A 17339-nucleotide genomic window follows, 5' to 3' on the forward strand; every position below is an offset into this window, starting at 1 on the left:
TTCCCTCTGGTACCTGTTTACTATTCTACATTTTTTTTCTATCCTGGTCAGAAGTGATTATTTAATAGAGAGTTCATTCTACCATCTTGAATCAGAAGCTCCCTGAAATACAAATAAATATTTGCTTCTAGGCTTCAGGGTTACTTATGCTCATAATAAGAATCTAGAGGCACTTATTTAGTAGATCTTCCAATGAAATGAATATTCTTTACTTTTCAATTAAAGAAAAAAAAATCCATCACAATATTAAGATGTTAATCATTTGTCTCTAGTTATGAAAATCAACTTGAAAAAACACACCAAAAAATAGTATCACTTAATCCTTTTTCCTTTTCCCAAGAATATGTGAGTAAATCAACAAATGAGGAGCTACACAAACAAACACACCAAATCAGAGAATTTTGAAAGAAAAAGGATCATAGCAATAATCTTACAGAAGAGGTTGAGGCATGAGGGGTGGTAAACTACTCAAGCTATGAATTCCAGCATAGCTAACAAAAGCCAGCAGTGGGATGAAACTGAAATATGCCCTTTTCAGGTATTCTTAGGAAAACAAGTTAAGTCAGCATCTGTGTTTATTATATTAACAGAACTGTCAGCAGGAGCTTGTAGCAAAAAATCAACCTAAGTTATTATGACTATATTTTTCCATTCTTCTCATTCCCTTAAAAAAAGAAAACCTATCAAATCTTAATGTCAGTCCTGCAGTGTATGATTTTGAAGCTAAAAGTAATTACACTCCATAGTTACCCTGTGCGACAACTGAAAAGTCCCTGACACATTACCCTTTTGTTACAGTCAATGGTAAAAGGCATTTGGCATATCGGATTACTTCTAGTGTGAGCATGAGATAATTGTTTGGGAACCTAGAACTGCTTGTTTAATGGGTGGGGACTCAGTATAATAATTACAGAGCCAGAAACCAGTTCAGCTTGATCATGGGAAATCTCATTCAGTACATTTCTAGTCTTGAGATGGCTTCTCAAATTCTCTATTCCTCTCTGGAATTCCCTAGAATTCTCCTGCTCTGTTTATAACATAAAGGTTTCTGTCCTAATGAATCTGAACTAAGAAGGAATGGAGGGTCTCTACACTGGAACAAGGCTGAAAGAAGTGGCACATTTTAAGTAAAGTAACAATGTTTCTTCTGTCAATGTCTGTCAATACAGATCATGGATTCCAGGAAGCTATAATTTTTCCTAAATGTGCATCACTAGGATCTAGTGTGTGACAGAAAGAAGGAAGCTGGGTGAGAACAAAATCCAAAGATAAGAGTGCTTGCTTTAGAGAGGGCCTGTATCTGAGTCATTTTCATGTCTAATGAGAGATCCAGTTTCTGAATCTCTAGATATCCATTATCTTCGTGAATGGATCAAATTGTTAATTTGATCATTTCAAACCTTGTCATAGATTTTTTTTAACTTTTGGTGTAAAGAATCACCCAGACCAAATTCTTGTAGTCTTGTGGTCAAATTTATGAAATGATCACCTTAAACTTTGAAAACCATAGAAGAAAAAGTCAATGCCAGTGGCTGACAGAAGCACTAAGAAAAAATATCCTCCTTCTCCCACCCTGCTACTTGGAAACCCTTCTTCACATTTATATATAATAGAGTAGAATTCACCTACGAGCCACCATGGGGAAAAAAACAACAACCAGAAAACAGAAGATGGACAAGAGGAAAAGAAGTAAAGAGACTGCTTGTGGTCCCATGACCTGAATAGAAGAAGATTCCATCTCAAGCAGGAAGCTGTGCCACAGAAGACAGGAGAACCACCAGCGAAACCATACTAATGTTCGGTGGTGTCTGGACCTACCCGGAAGCTCTTGGTCCAGTCCTTCTGATGGCAGTGCTGGATAAATACTGTTTGATATTGGTATCCTGGGTATTGGTCATTGAGGAAGTAGTTTAGAGAGTAAACTACTAGAATCCATTAAAGTTCATCAAAAATTGTGGGGGTTTTTTTATGTTCATCTTAAAACTTGAAAATGATAAAAGCAACTTTTCACTTTATCCAATGTTCTTACTACCCCACTCAAAACTTCTTTTACAAATTCCCTTCCCCCAGATTTGGGGGAATGAGGGGAGAAGCAAAACCAAAAAAACTGCAAACTAGAAACAAGATAAGATCACCTGGTTTATTGAGAAAAGTTCATAATAAAGCTGCAACTGCTATTTTTACAACTTACAAAATAATTTGATATATAAAATGAATTGGTTTTCATTATGTAAGTACAAATAGTAAAAAAATAATAATATTCCATGTGATATATCATATTTGCAAGTCAGAGAAATCCCACATTCCTGAATTCTCCTGTTAAACGTTTTACATCAGATATTTTTAATCTGTTTACCAAGGGAAACCAGGTTTTTAACCATATTTAAGTTTTTGCTTACAGTTGCAATCTATCAGAAGCTGTGTCTACATGATTAGAGCCCGATCAATCCAAAGATGAAAAATTCAAGCCATGTCTTCTCTTTAGGCTGTTTAATGTTACTTTTGTGATGGGAATGGCCCTCCTAATGCTTTACTGAACAACCTAATACTACTTAAAGGTCATAATGAATTAGACCAGTCCATTTTTTCATCCAGTCTACTCTGGTCTAGAGCATATAGACACCAAAGAGCACAGAATTACTAGTAGCTTTCTACCACACCCCCACCCTATGAACCACTTTAAAAGAGAAAATTTCATCTTAAGATTTCACTGCTTAAGGAGGCCATACTACTGCAACAGGTTTTGGCCATGAAAGAGTACTTTCCTAGATGTCATATTAAGTTAATGGAAAGCTTAGCCCCAAATCAATTATTCCTGATATTCATTAGAAATTCTCACAAATGACATGCATTTAGGAACAATTTTGCTTCTTTGAATGGCCAAAGGCTTGAAAAAATATTTTTTTGCGTTTCTTTTTTTAGAATATTTAGTCACTGACAATTTTTACCAGTATCTTCTTCTTCTCCTCAGTCCTTAATAGACCCAACCCATTCCATCTGGGAAAAACAGAAACCTAACCAGATTTACTCAAATTTTTGAAGCCTTCTCATTTTTACCTGAAAGTATGTGGTTACTTTCATACTCATATTCTTTTACAAATGCAATATCAATGGTATTGCTAAATATAAGGAAACATGGGCATATTAGTATTGAGTTGGCCAAAAAGTGAGTTCAGGTTTTCCCATCAATCTTATGGACAAGCCTGAATGAACCTTTTAGCCAACTTAATAATCAGGTAATTAATTAAAAGAAGTAAGTCTTACTTAACACTACAAAACATATATAAAAGATGAATATGAAACTATAACACCATTTAAGAAACACTTTCCCCAGATTATTTTAGCATTTTGACCATAGTTTAATGATATGAACATTGTCCCCAAAACAGGTTCAAAGTATTCCAGGGGAAAACAGTTTCTTTCTCTGGAATCTATCTCAGCAGCAGTGATGTTCTTCTGCTCATTCCCCACCTTAGGCAGATGTGTAGAAGTACCTGGGCTTGGCATTGCCCAGCAGGTCATCTTCATAGTTGGGGAGGCAACAGAAGAAGAAGGCACAGCCGATCAGGATAATAGTGGCCGCCCACCCGAAGCCATAGGCCCAGTTATAGATGTAAGTGACAGCAGGGTTGAAGTGAAGGTTAAAGGTCTGAGTGTACTTCACAGGGTAAATTACCAGGGAGATGATCTGGAACACAGCTAAAAGGAAGGAAAAAAAAAAATCCCAAGTATGAATGCATGGTGACAACAGATTAATTCCTCTTCCTCAACATTTTTGCCTTAAAATTAAGTGTTAAACCCACCTAAATAATGCTGATAAAAGGGGCTGGGAGAATCTAGTTAATCATGAACCAAAAAAGATGGTTGAATATTTTGTGTCAGAGATACCTGGCACTGAGCAGAATACTGAATATATGAAATACAGACAGAATATTAGAGAATCATTCCATAGTACCTGTGTAAGCATTATATATGCTAAAGTAAAAATTGCTGAACTGTGGTGTGCAATAGAAAGAAGAGGGTAGAGAAGAGCCTATTTTTTTTCATCTTTGCATTTCCTATGCCAAACATTTAATATTTCAGTGGTAGCAAAAATAATATATATATACACATGTGTGTGCAAACACATACAGAGTTAGAACTCAATACTGACATTTGATAACATACTTTTGGAATATTCATTCAATAAATGAATGACTAAATGAAACAATGAACCAATGATATGAATGATCAATGGGAGAATCAGTAGAAAAGCCTGCAGAGGAAGGGAAATTTGAAGAATAAATAGAAATGAAGAGATGGAGGGCAGGAAGAAGACTGTTCCAGGCTAGGAGAATAGAAGTAAAAGAAGAGAATAATCACAGTGCTTTGAAAAAGTGAAAGGGAAGATACAGGCAGGGAAACATGTCAAAAAGATTTCTAAACTCTTAATATAAGAGTCACATTGTTACAGTTATTATTAATCATGCATTAACATTTTAAACTGCTTAAAAATAAAAGGAGCTTTATTAGATTACTTTGTAGTCTTTTTCAATGAACATGCATAATTCTATAAAGCGCTAATGAGTATACACATGCTATGCTATGCCATAAGCTATGCCAAAAGACCCTGATCCTGGGAAAGACTGAAGGCAGGAGGAGAAGGGGATGACAGAGGATGAGACGGTTGGATGGCATCATTGACTCAATGGACATGAGTTTGAGCAAACTCTGGGAGATAGTGAAGGACAGGGAAGCTTAGCATGCTGCAGCTCATGGGGTCGCAAAGAGTTGGACATGACTGAGCGACTGAACACAATGCTATGCCATGCACTTTTTAACTTAGTATTTCATGTGTGCATTGCCATGACTTAAGGTATGAGCAAATTTTAGCTCTGTGACACTCAGACACTGCTCTGCACAGAGGGACCAATAAGTTGGCTGTGCTTCCTAGAGCATGTCTGGAAGTGGATAGTTCTCACCACCACTTTCCTTTCACCTTAATTTTTTTCTACTAGCTCCACAGATATACTGTTAACTAGTTTTCTGTTTCTTTCTTTTTTTTTTTTTTTAAGAAAAGCTAGTTTTTCCATTTCTTTTTTTTAATCACTAGAAAGGCTATAGACGTTTCCATATCTTGACTTGTTGCTTCTGTTTCCCAACTTAAAATGTTCTCCTTTGGCAACTCATGAAGGGCAACCTTGGTGCGGATCATCATTTGTCTGCTTCTTGTCTACTTAAAATAGCAAATTTTCACTGGTTAAGCCTGTCATTTAGTGCAAATCATTGTGTCCTACACAAAAGGAACACTTTTCTTCATTTTTCTCTAATATGTGCCATAATACATGTAAAATATAGTTATTTACCCATTTTGGTTCATCACATGGTTTAGATCTATTTCTACAAAATCTAAATTGCAGAAGACCCTTCCATGATCCACCACATCCTAAGAATGCAAAACTTCTTCACCAAGTGCAATGGTTCAGGGACATTTCAGTCCCCTAAGCATGCAGCTCATGCCAGGCCAGTCTGGGACCACTATGGAGACTGCCCTTCCAGTGGCAACATAGCCCTGGCCCCTTGGGGAGCAGGGACTCGAGGTCATCTATGAGAGACAACCGCAGATAGAGTGACAACCTTCCTCATTTGCCGGTGGGGGGGGGGGAGGGGCTGGAACTGGAACGCTATCTCAGGCAGAAGAGGAAAGAGTTCAAGATCTTAAAGCACATCCTCTGTTACTTCTGCCTTTGGGGACGCATTTTCTGAGAGCAGATCAGGAACTGTGCTGTCAGGGATCTTCACTGTGGCTTGGACATTTCTATATTGATGTTCACTGCAGAGAGGAATGAAGAATTGCTGGCGCACAGCCTTACCAGCCAGGGCCAGGAGGCCTCCGATCACTCTCAGGAAGACAAGCATTTGGGGTCCACAGAGGGCAAAGAAGGAGAGGATGAAGCAGATCACCAGGATGATGAAACCGCAGAGCAGCATAGCGGCGGCTGCCCTTCCCCAAGCTACAAGGAAAAACAAACGGTCATTAATACAACAGACATTGCCAAATTTAAAAATTACTTAACAAAGCATCAGCAGGTTTTTTTTTCTTTTTAATAATTATATTTGGGTGGAAGAACAGTTTTTATTTCAATAATACTTAAACATCTCCATATTTTAAGGGAAGAATGGGCGATTCGTAGGTAGGACATTAATATAGTGATATACAGTAATGCCTTACCCCTCTATTTGGGGGCAAATGTTTATACCTCCAAAATGAAAGGTAGACATTATTAAACTGTATCTCATTTAATAAGTGGATAAATTGGCCATATAAACAGGTATATTTAAAAGATTAACTCAAGTTCTAATCCAGTACAACCCAAAAAACAACATTTTTGGTATTGAACAATCCAAATTATAATCTCTTCAGAAACTGTTTCAATTACCTTTAAAAGGATCATTGTTTTGTATTAAGATTTGGTTCCATGAAAAAATAATTTTTGAAAACAGAGTACCTATGCCTAGGCAGAGATGTGAAATAAAACAACTTAATTGTAAAGTAGATATTATTTTTATACAAGTTTAGGTACAAACAACCTTTCTAAATTTTTGCATAAATTTTTTCTGAAGTATTCAGAATTTGTTGCACAATAATTCTCAGTTATTGACATGCACCCTAAAAACAATCGGGATGAGGTGGAAATTGAGTTCTGGTTTCAAAGATGGATGTGGGCAGCTCCAGCCCTGGCTCATTCTGCTCTGCGCCTATGGGAAGAGAAAAGCCATGACTTCTCAGCTAAGGATTCCAGCAAATCACTCTTCCTGTTCAACCTGCACCAATTTGTAAAATCTCTTTCCCACACAACTTTCTCTCCAGAGGTAGTAACTGACATGTATGAAGTAATCACTCTGTGCCAGGCATGGAGCTAAGGACCTGCCATGGTTTAACTCTCTGAATTCTCAGGATAACTCTTCAAGGTTCACATTCTGTTATCATTTCTATTTTAGAAGTGAGATTACACTGAGGCTTGGAGAGTCCAGATAACCTGCCTATAGTCACAGAGCTGGCAGCCAAGTCTGATTTCTAGCCTGTCTGAAGCCAGAATATGACTCTTTTTTTCTTTGGGGATACGATTTACATGCTAGAAAATTCATCCATTTAAAGTGTACAATTCAGTGGTTTTTACTATATTTACAGGGTTATGCAGCCATCACCATTTACAATTCCAAAACTTTTCATCACTCCAAAAAGAAACCCCATGACCATTAGCAGTCACCTCCCCCTCCCTTCAGCTTCCAACAACCACTAATCTACTTTCTGTCTCTATAAATTTGTATACCCTGTACAGTGCTTATAAATGGGGTTATAGTTTAATACTATGTGGCCTTTGGGACTGTCCTGTGCTTTCACTTAGCATGTTTTCAAGGTTCATCCATATTGTAGCAGCATGGAGCAGGACTTCATTCCTTTTTATGACCAATAATTAGTCTACCATATGGAGAGCCCACATTATGTTTGTCCACTCATTCATTAATGAATGAACATGCACCCTTAACCTGCTTTTCTTTATTGAATTTGAAAAGGAGAGTTGCATGCACCTCAGTGCTGGTCCTACTCCAACTTGAACACAGCTTGGCTGGCAAACATACCCTCACTTAATTTTGGTCACTAGAGCGGTCAATGGTAGACAAACCTAACGACTAGCAGAAAGAACAAAGGCTTGGGAACCTTGTTTATACCCCGCCTCTACTACCCATTAGGGCTTCCCAGGTGGTGCTAGTGGTAAAGAACCTGCCTGTCAATGCAGGAGACATAAGAGACATAGATTTGATCTCTGGGTCAGGAAGATCCCCTGCAGGAGGATACGGCAACCCACTCCAGTATTTTTGCCTGGAAATCCTCATGGACAGAAGAAGCTGGTGGACTACAGGCCATGGGATCACAAAAAGTCAGACACAAATGAGTGACTAACTTTCACTTTCTTTCAAGTAAAAGACACATGCTCTTTTTTTTTTTTTTTACATGCGCAAATATTATGTTTTCACACAAATGACCCTTTAGTGGCACTGTCAGGGGCATGACAGTCCATGAGTGGGTCCAGTTTAGTTTATAATTTTTACTACTTTCTTCTAAGTCCTGCTCTTTCTGTGAGATCAATAAGAGACTTTAGGACCAAGGTAAAAAGAAATGTTTTATTTTAAAAGCAACATAGATAAAGCCAGAATGTGAAATTGAGTAATTAATTCTCTTTTTTCACTTTTGCCTTGTCCTTTGGGTAAGGTAACTTTCCAGAGAGGAGAAGCCATCCTTGGAAAGAACAGCTAAGACCATCTCTACGTCTACACCATAGACCACTGACACAAAACCATCAGTGATGCTCATAGAAAAGATGGCTTCCTGTGTGTCCTTGCAGACACACTGAATCACAGCTGGAAAGACAGTGCCCAGGAATCTGCATCTTCCTAGTATTTCTTTACTAGTATACTAAATTTTGAGAACAACTAAGATAGATGATTAATCTTCTTATAAGAACAGCTGTTGCGTTGCCAGAAAGGAGCACGCAACTTTCAGTATGTGACCCACCACCAATTACAGTCTCATTTCTATAGATTTTTTTCATGGCTACTGCCAATCATTAAATTCAATTAAATACAATCATTAAATTCAAATAAGCAGACACTGATTTTTCCTTTTAAGTTGAATTCACAGGTTTGTCACTGTTCAGTGAAAAGGCAGTACATCTGTATATGCACACAGAGGAATGCAAGCATTATGAAGATCAATTGTACAGTAGAATGTGAGTGTTCAATAAAAACAGAAAAAAAAAAATCCTAACAGGGAACATATTTAATAATCAAACTCTGACAATTACAGATTAAGGTTTTTAAACTATAGCTAAATAATGTATGATATTGCCTAAAGAGTAATATCAATCATTTTACCTGTTTGAGGAAAATTAATACAAAGTTAAATTATTGCTATTACTACTTCCTCTGACACTATAGCTATAATTTACATTTAGTTTCAGGTACTTGAAAGAAATTAAAGAAATAGTAAGCCAATTCACCTAAAACCAACAGGTGAATGTAAAGATAAACAGATCATTTTAATAACTCTTTCTATGCTATGTTAAATCAACTCAATTAGCGTCTTGCTTATTTAAAATGCTGAGTCTGAGAGAAATCAAAATGGACACTTCAGCAACATTTTGTCTGGAGAAAGGCTGCCTTGGAAGTAGAACATGTAAAACTTGCTCCTTGTAGCGTGGAAACACCCACAGTGAATCACTTAACTATAATTTGAGATATAAATCTTAACACGGTTTTGAAGGTCCTGACGGATGGATAACAAGGAAGGCAATCTGCTCTCATGTCAATGACTATTTTGTTGTAAGATGGTGAGATGGACCCTATTAGATCTGAGCAGGATCCTCCCAGCCCAACATTCTGCCTGAGAAGGAGCCCAACTGCCATGTAGACTTACAACATGGCAATTTTCCAAGACATACACTTTAAAAAGTTAAGTCTATAGGCTAAGTAGCTTTGGTCTTCCTTAATTACCCAGAATGAGCCTAATATTCCCAAATTTACCAAACCCTTTTGAGAACTATTTATATTTTATATTATACCTTGATCTAAATTATACCTATTTACTAGCCCCAATGAAAAAAACATCACTTTTTAAAACTTGTCCTAAAGCTACTTCTTTCATGATTCAACAGATGTTCCTCAGTTCTTCAAAGACAATCCATCTTCATCTATTCTGAATATAACTCTGTCCTTCATTAATATTTTATATAGTAAATTTTATTGCCTTTCCTAATCTGTTTTTTATTGGCATTTGTTACATCCATACTAAAATTTGAGAACAACTTAGATGATTGATCGCCTTATAAAGATAGATTGCAACACTGCCAAAAAGAAGCATGTAAGTTTCATGAGCAATGAGACTACTATCAACTGTAGTCTCGTTTCTATAGTTTATTTTTTTCATGGTTACTGTCAATCCTTAAATTCAATTAAATACAATCATTAAATTCAAATAAGCAGAATCTGTGTGTGTGTGTATGTGTGTGCAGGGGTTTGGGGAAGTTGTCAATTACCTTTCTCTGAATTGAGATCACAATAGCATGCTGTATTTCAGGTAAACAGAGTTTCTATGCAGGAATTTTGTTTTCTTAAAGGAAGACAAATTTGGTGTTTCATATGTATTCATAATTTATTCTGTCATAGGTTTATTTTCTAAATACCACTTGGAGAAATTCATGTTATCAAAGAAACCAGCAATATTATAAATCCACTTTTAAATAAGATTCATTAAAGATCCATTTAGGTGAAGAATGGCTTATCAAATTTTGCTATTTCTTGCAAAGATTCAACATTAAATCAACAATGGAAACCATTCACTGATCACTAATGAAATTCTGAGTTTTTTCTAGGAAATCTTTTTAAATTTTTTGTATGAGGAAGAATGCTGTATCTTTTTCCAGAGATTATATACTGAAATACAACATTACAAGGCAAATACAGCCGGGAAAAGACCAATAAGATCAACTGGTAAGAAAAGAGCAATAAAAAAAAAAAAGAAAAGAGCAATAAAAGTAAAATAAGTAAATACCTCGAATATCAAGCTAGAAATCATAAATCAAGCTTAAGTTTGTGGAAAAGAAAAAAAAATTTTTTATTTTAAGACAAGGAGAGCACTACTACTATTGTGGGTGATATTTTGGAGACTGTCATGACTTTTTCACCCCAAATTAGTATTTCTTTTAATGGATTTGCTGCATTCTTCAGGAGTTTTACATGTGGGCACCAAATATTGAGGTTTCCCTAGTGGCTCAGTAGTAAAAAATCGGCCTGCAATGCAGGAAGCATGGGTTCTATCTCTGGGTCAGGAAGATCCCCTGGAGGAGGGCATAGCAATCCACTCCAGTATTCTTGCCTGGCAAATCCCATGGACTGAGGAGCCTGGCAGGCTAGAGCCCATAGGATGGCAAAGAGCTGGACATGACTGAAGTGACTGAGCAGAGCACACAGCAACAAATGTTGACCGGAACCTACTGTGGCCTAGCCCCTTACTCAAATTGTCACCCAACTGGAGGACGGCTCCTTTCCAGAACAAAAGATTCATCTATGAACAAGACAGAAAACCCTACCTAGTGAATCTAAGATTTTGTCAGATTTCTTCCTATTGCTTCTATAAAGTTCTTTATGTCATACACAAGCAGAACTGGAAACTGGATAAAACCAAAATTAAAAATATAAAAAGATGTTATCTACAAATAAACATAAGCATGGGTGGATGATAATTTCAAAAAGACTGTTGCCTATTCATTGAGGAGACTCGCAGTAATACAGACCAGTGCTTCTGAAACTTAAAAGTGCTGATGAATCAGTCACCTGGGGACCGAGTTAAAATACAGATTGCAATTCAGTAGATGGGCCTAAGATACTGAGTGTCCAAAAACCTCCCCAATAATGCAGATGCTGATGGTCTACGACACATTAGTAGTAAAAATCTAGAGGATAACTCAGTACAGACCTCCAAATAAATCGGCATAGGAAGAGCAATCCTCCAAGGTTTGGAGGCAGGAAAGGAATGGCTTAAAGGAAGAATGGTGGGGGCGGGGGTTACTGGGGGAGGAGGGATTCCATGGTAGGTGTGAGATTCTTTACATGCTCCACATTCCCACCCCCCTAAACTGAGCCAGATGATAACTCTTGCCCATTGGTCTTTGCAGAACTCCTTTTCCGTCTTTTAAAGTCTGAGTGGGGAAACTATCCTACACAGGAAGATGGGAAAATACAGGAAATTGTGTATGAACTCAGAAAAGGTAACTAGCAGCAAATTTGGGATCTACCCTTAAATGTGTTTGAAAATCTGTCTGCTGTTAGAAGGCTAAAAAGAAGAATTTACAGAGAAGCCCATCAGCTCTTGTCAGCGTTAAGAGAGGTACTTTCTTTTTTAATTGGAGGATAATTGCTTTACAATGTTGTATTGGTTTCTGCCATACAACAATGCAAATAAGCCATAATTATATATACATTCCGTACCTCTTCAGCCTCCCTCGCCCCTCCCATCCCACCCTTCTAGGTCATCAGAGTACCAGGCTGGGCTCCCTGTGTTATACAGCATTGCCACTAAGAGAGGTACTTTTAAACAAACAAGCATGGTGGAGCGAGTTAAGTTGCTGAACAAACAGTGAAAGCTCAGATCAATCACAGGGGATGCTGATGGGCAGGCTTTGCAGAAATCTCGAGTAGGCGCACTCTTTGTCCCTCCCAATTCTGATAGTCTAGGAGTCTGTGCCCATTTACAGGGAGAAAAGACAAGTTAGGTCACTAAAAAGGAATTGAGGCTCTCTGGTAGTTATTGCTAAGCACAGCAAATGTGGAGTAAACTGGGCAAGATCACTCGTTCCTAGATGTCTAGATTTTATAAATCAACACATATACAAAATCATGAAAATCACCTGAGTGTCCAACTTTTTATTTTACTATATAAGAATATGAACACATGCCCATAAAAGATTAATCTATCTACTAATGCCTAATTTCATAAGCCACAAGAATATAATCTCAAAATGAAATCCTTTAAGTTGAATTTAACCCAGTGAACACGTTAACTTCGTACTTATTTTTCTCATTTTCCATACTATGAAAAGCCATAGGGCTAAATTACCTAAAATTATTTCCTATAATAATCTGATTCTTTGTCTTAAGGCTGATTTCATGTTAAAAAACAAAAACAAAAAGCTTTCAATGTGGTATCATTGGTAAAAATGAGGCTCTGCCCTTCTGAATTCAGATCAAAGACAAAGGCTCTCCCTTGCTGCCACTCAGACTTTGCCGCTGTCGTTCTTGGAGCATAAATTCATCTTTCTTATCCCAGTAACTGATCCATAAACTTAACTCCATTACTCTCCACCCTGAATGAGTCAGAGCTTGCTTAGGACTTGAAATCTACATTTCTGAAGTTGAAAATATCCTCCTGATCTACTCTTTCTTAGAACTGGAAAAGAAGGTGCCAGCAATGCAAAAATACCATCTGTGAACATGGATTCAAATTTAATTTTGCATTTTCTTTATACATGAAATTTGAATGACTGTTTCAGCATTTAAATCTAGATTTTTCTTTTCCTGTTTTGAGGATTAGAAACCTTGATTTAAAAAAAAAAAATTCAAACAAGTATGTGTATTTATTTAGTTGTTGTTTAGCTGCTAAATTGTATCTGTCTCTTTTGCAAACCCATGGACTGTAGCCTCCCAGGCTGCTCTGTCCACAGGATTTCCCAGGCAAGAATACTGGAGTGAAAAAAAGAATACTGGAGTGTGTTGCCATTTCCTTCTCCAGGAGATCTTCCGGACTGAACCCTCCTCTTCTGCATTGCAGGCAGATTTTTTATCACTGAGCCACCAGGGAAGCCCCATTTAGTTGTAACTATTGTGAAAAAGAAAATGTTCAGTGTTTAATTCCGTTTACTGATTAGGAAAAATGAAGTGGATACATCATTTTTTTTAAAACTGTTAATGACAGTGAAGAATATAACATTCTGCTTTTTACATAATTCTGAGGAACTATTTACCTTTATGAAAAAAAGCCTATATTATTTAGTATTATTGCCGATACCTACCAGTAACAACCTAGGTCCTTAATACCAAAATAAATCAATGTTATAAATATCAGCAAATAAAAGTGATAGTGAAGCACTTTGTAAATACAAAGGTATATTTTCTTAAGTGTTACAATGGTAAACCACAAGATTTTTTAGTACATGGCAAGAAATTTTTAAAAAGTGGAGGTACTTACTTAATTCTTTATACTGAGATATTTTAATTAGAGCCATCAACCTTACTCTTAGTCATGTTTGTACATACGTGGGAGTATGTGTAAACTGCTCGCTGTATTTTAGATAAAGTATGACCTCATGTGAATGCATTTTTTTCGGCAAGGACTTACTGAAGCTATCTGAAAATCTCAAGAGTTCAGACATCTAGATAATTGACCTAAAGTGTAGAAATACACAATTTCTATACCTGTGAGGCAAAACTAGACAACAGTCCCTGGCAGGAAATGAAGTGGAAGTATAATAATCATTCTAACCATCTTTGACATCAGTAGCCTGGGATGGACCTCTTGTGGTGAATTCATAGCTATTTTCTTCTTCCCACGGTCACCTGTTGACAGTGGATGCTGGGTGCATCATTTGATTCTAGGGCTTGAGCAAAAGCTGCGTTTATCACATTCTTGGCACTTGGTTATCTTTGCAAAGGTCAGGAATAATTAAAATGGAATGTGAAGGCTACCACCACCCACTTGTGAAAATCACAAAGACAGTACTAGATTCGTCAAGACTCACTTGGAAAAGCGCACTTTTCCAAAGACCAATTGCTGTATCAAATTGAAACATCAACTATTCACTGGATCTGTACTTTCTTTACAATTAAAAAAAGTTAATGCTTGAGACTCCTGTCTAATTAAAAAATTAGAAAACAGAAATAGAACCTGCCTATTCCCTTCTTTATACAAAGCACTCAATCAGCCTGAGGTTACAAGTGCCACACCCTAAGAAGGTGAGTTCATCTTGCAAGTCTAGAAAAATTAAAAACTGCATTGTGCCTGTTTCACAAGAGGGCTGTGGTCACAGCCAGAGCCTTGCAGGCCAGATCATGTCCCAGCAATAGTGCTGATCTAGGCTCTGCCTGCACCCTTCTCCTGACTGGCGCACTAACCTTAATTCACATGCCCAGCATCGCTGATTATTCATTCGTTGGGTCTGTATTAGTCTTTGAAGTGAGACATGAAGACCAAAGTCTGTTTAAAAACACACCTGTTTTAAGCAGGCCTGCTAAATCCCCTATAAGATGTTGAACCTGACTGCATTTTAACCAACTATACAGACATGTTATTTCAAAGAAATTAACTCACTTCGAAAACCTAAGAGACTTGTGGGTAATACAAACCATGCTAGGTGGGCTGTTTGTGCTTTAAGAGAGGAAAAACACAGATTCTAAGGAAAGTAGGAATTTCATTTAGTCTTTACATTTACCTCCTGCCAAGGGCCATGCCTCCTTTGTGGGTGGGGGGTGGGGGATGGGGTGGATTCCATGTGGGAACTTCCAAGTAATTCCACAGTAGATAAGATAAAGCACCAAGCCCCTGATACAGGGCTTCAAGATAAACAGAATTTGGTTTGAAGCCCTGGGCCAGTTTAGGGGTAGGGGGTAAGTCAAAGGCCCTACCAGAGAATGGGGGGAAAAGCTGGATAGCTTTCTTTCTGTTTAAAACTATTAAACTCAGTTGGTAAGGCCCCATTCAGTAGTACCTGGCTTTAAGCTTCTGATTACGCTCCTACTTAAACCCTCTTTTCTCAGACCCCACAAACGTCGCTAATTACAATAGACCCCAGCAGTTCTTCCCACCTACCAGTAAGCTGGGGGCGATACCAGCCCAGGGCAAATTCCGCTCCGGTCCCGTCAGCTAACTAGTAGGCAGGAAATCCCTCCACATTGGAAAAAGACAAACCTCTATCTACAGTATTTTAAATTTGTCAACTCCGTTTCATTTCGCTAGTGTAGAAGATGTGTTTGCTTTTTAGATTTCAAATCGAACTGAAATAAAGTTTTCTAAACAGCAATGCCGGACTTGAGCCACACTCTCCCTCTAAGAAGAATTACCCTGCAGCATTAAACACTGCAATATCTACTGAAATTATCACTGCTAAAACTTTGACAGAAAAGGTTTTTGTTTTGTTTTATTTTTTTAAAGGAAGAAGAGCTGCTTTCTCTTAGTTCAAGTTTAGTAATATAGCGAATAAAGGTGCGCACTTTTAATACTTGTATTTTAAGCATAAGAAGAACCAGAGGAGGAGGCCACGAAATAGGAATAAATTTGAGTAGGTATCCAAGAAAATATACTTTGTTCGTTGTATTTACTCATCAAACCCTTTTCAAATGGCTGAGATCACCTTTTGCTGTACGAATAAATGTAGTTTGAACTAGGGTCACTGTCGTCCAGTGTCGAGCCTGGGTTTTGGCCACCCAAGGCTGCTACTGCTTGATTTTGTACGGGTTCGATGTATGGACCCAGGCCCTGAGGAGATTTTTGTTGAATCACCCATTAGCCCCCCGACCCTGTTTAGTCCCTTATCGACCCTGTTTTAGTCCATTCCCGTAAAGCGACTTCCGCACTCCCTGGGCGCCGGCGCTCGCCCCAGCCGCCGCCCGGCGGACTTCACGGAGGCGGCGGCACTCACCATACGTCATGAGGCTGTCGCAGACATCTCCTAAACAATGCCACCACAGCGAGGACGTCTGGCTGTCATCGCTCGACTGCAGCCAGCCGCGGCCGGCCAGCGCGATGATGTCAAAGACGATGGCGCTAAGCAGTAGCAGCGGCAGGATCCACCTGCAGCGCTCGCAGGCCAGGCCGCAGCGCAGCATCTCGACGGCGGCGGTGGGGAGGAGAGCAGCGCGCGAGGCTCGGACACCGGCGGAGAGTGGCCCTCGAGCGCGGGCAGCGCGACAAAAGGGAAGAGGCCGCAAGGAGGCGGCTCTTGGAGGACGCGGCTCAGGGCTGGCAGCGGGGGCGCGGCGCCCGCCCCACCTAGATTCCGGTGACTCAGAGCGCGCCGCCCGGACCTGTTCGGCAGGCTGGCCGGGGCGCGCGCTGGGGAGGCGGGGCCGGGCTCAGGTTACGGCGGGTGTGGGTGAGCCTAACCCTGCCCGCGAGCAGCCTGGAGCCTCGGGAAGCCACAGTCTCGTCTCCTCCTCTCACTTGGTCCCCTCACATCCAACGCTTTTCTTCTCAGTGCTTCAAGGTGTACACATTTTAATCTGCGCATCACCAGTTATGTATTCAACCCCTGAAGTCGGATCGTGGTCTGATTTTCAGTAATACTGTATTTAAGTTTCCAGCCATTTGAGATGAGCGTTCAAACTGTACATGGGTCATTGTCGCACTCCGTTTGAGCGCGTGTTTGAGCACGTGTACCGAACCGAGCACTCGGCCCCTGACCCTCCCCAAGAGTTTCTCTGGTAATCCTACGGGCTTCCCTCGTGGCTCAGATGGCAAAGAATCTGCCTGCAATGCAGGAGACCGGGGTTTGATCCCTGGATGGGGAAGATCCCCTGGAGAAGGAAATGGCAACCCACTCCAGTATTCTAGAGTCGAATACGACTGAGCGACTCACACGCGCGCGCGCGCACACACACACACACAGCCGCACTTTCTTTGAGTGCGTGTACCCAACCGAGGACCCTGTCCCTGACCCTCCCCCGCAGAGGTGGGCATTTCCTGTTGAGCTCCACCTTTGTACCTTGTACCTCAGCTGCTTCAGACTCATAACTGTTTACATCCCCGCCTT

General features: G+C 39.3%; 1 protein-coding gene and 1 long non-coding RNA gene across 2 annotated transcripts; one reads left to right on the forward strand and one right to left on the reverse strand.

Moving 5' to 3' along the window:
• Positions 1-846: 846 nt before the first annotated feature.
• Positions 847-1952, forward strand: LOC129620067 (uncharacterized). Its single transcript, XR_008698361.1, has 2 exons — positions 847-1127; positions 1614-1952. It is a non-coding gene; the product is annotated as an uncharacterized LOC129620067 (long non-coding RNA).
• Positions 1953-2127: 175 nt separating this feature from the next.
• Positions 2128-16632, reverse strand: PERP (p53 apoptosis effector related to PMP22). The gene is made up of 3 exons (XM_055535738.1): positions 16230-16632; positions 5853-5993; positions 2128-3699 (listed from the first exon to the last, which is right to left on the reverse strand). Exons 1-3 carry the CDS (start codon positions 16414-16416, stop codon positions 3473-3475), a joined length of 555 nt encoding a protein of 184 aa, XP_055391713.1. The 5' UTR covers positions 16417-16632; the 3' UTR covers positions 2128-3472.
• Positions 16633-17339: the final 707 nt, after the last annotated feature.

The sequence above is a fragment of the Bubalus kerabau genome, chromosome 9 (assembly GCF_029407905.1).
Source record: "Bubalus kerabau isolate K-KA32 ecotype Philippines breed swamp buffalo chromosome 9, PCC_UOA_SB_1v2, whole genome shotgun sequence".
NCBI classification, from domain to species: Eukaryota; Metazoa; Chordata; class Mammalia; order Artiodactyla; family Bovidae; genus Bubalus; species Bubalus kerabau.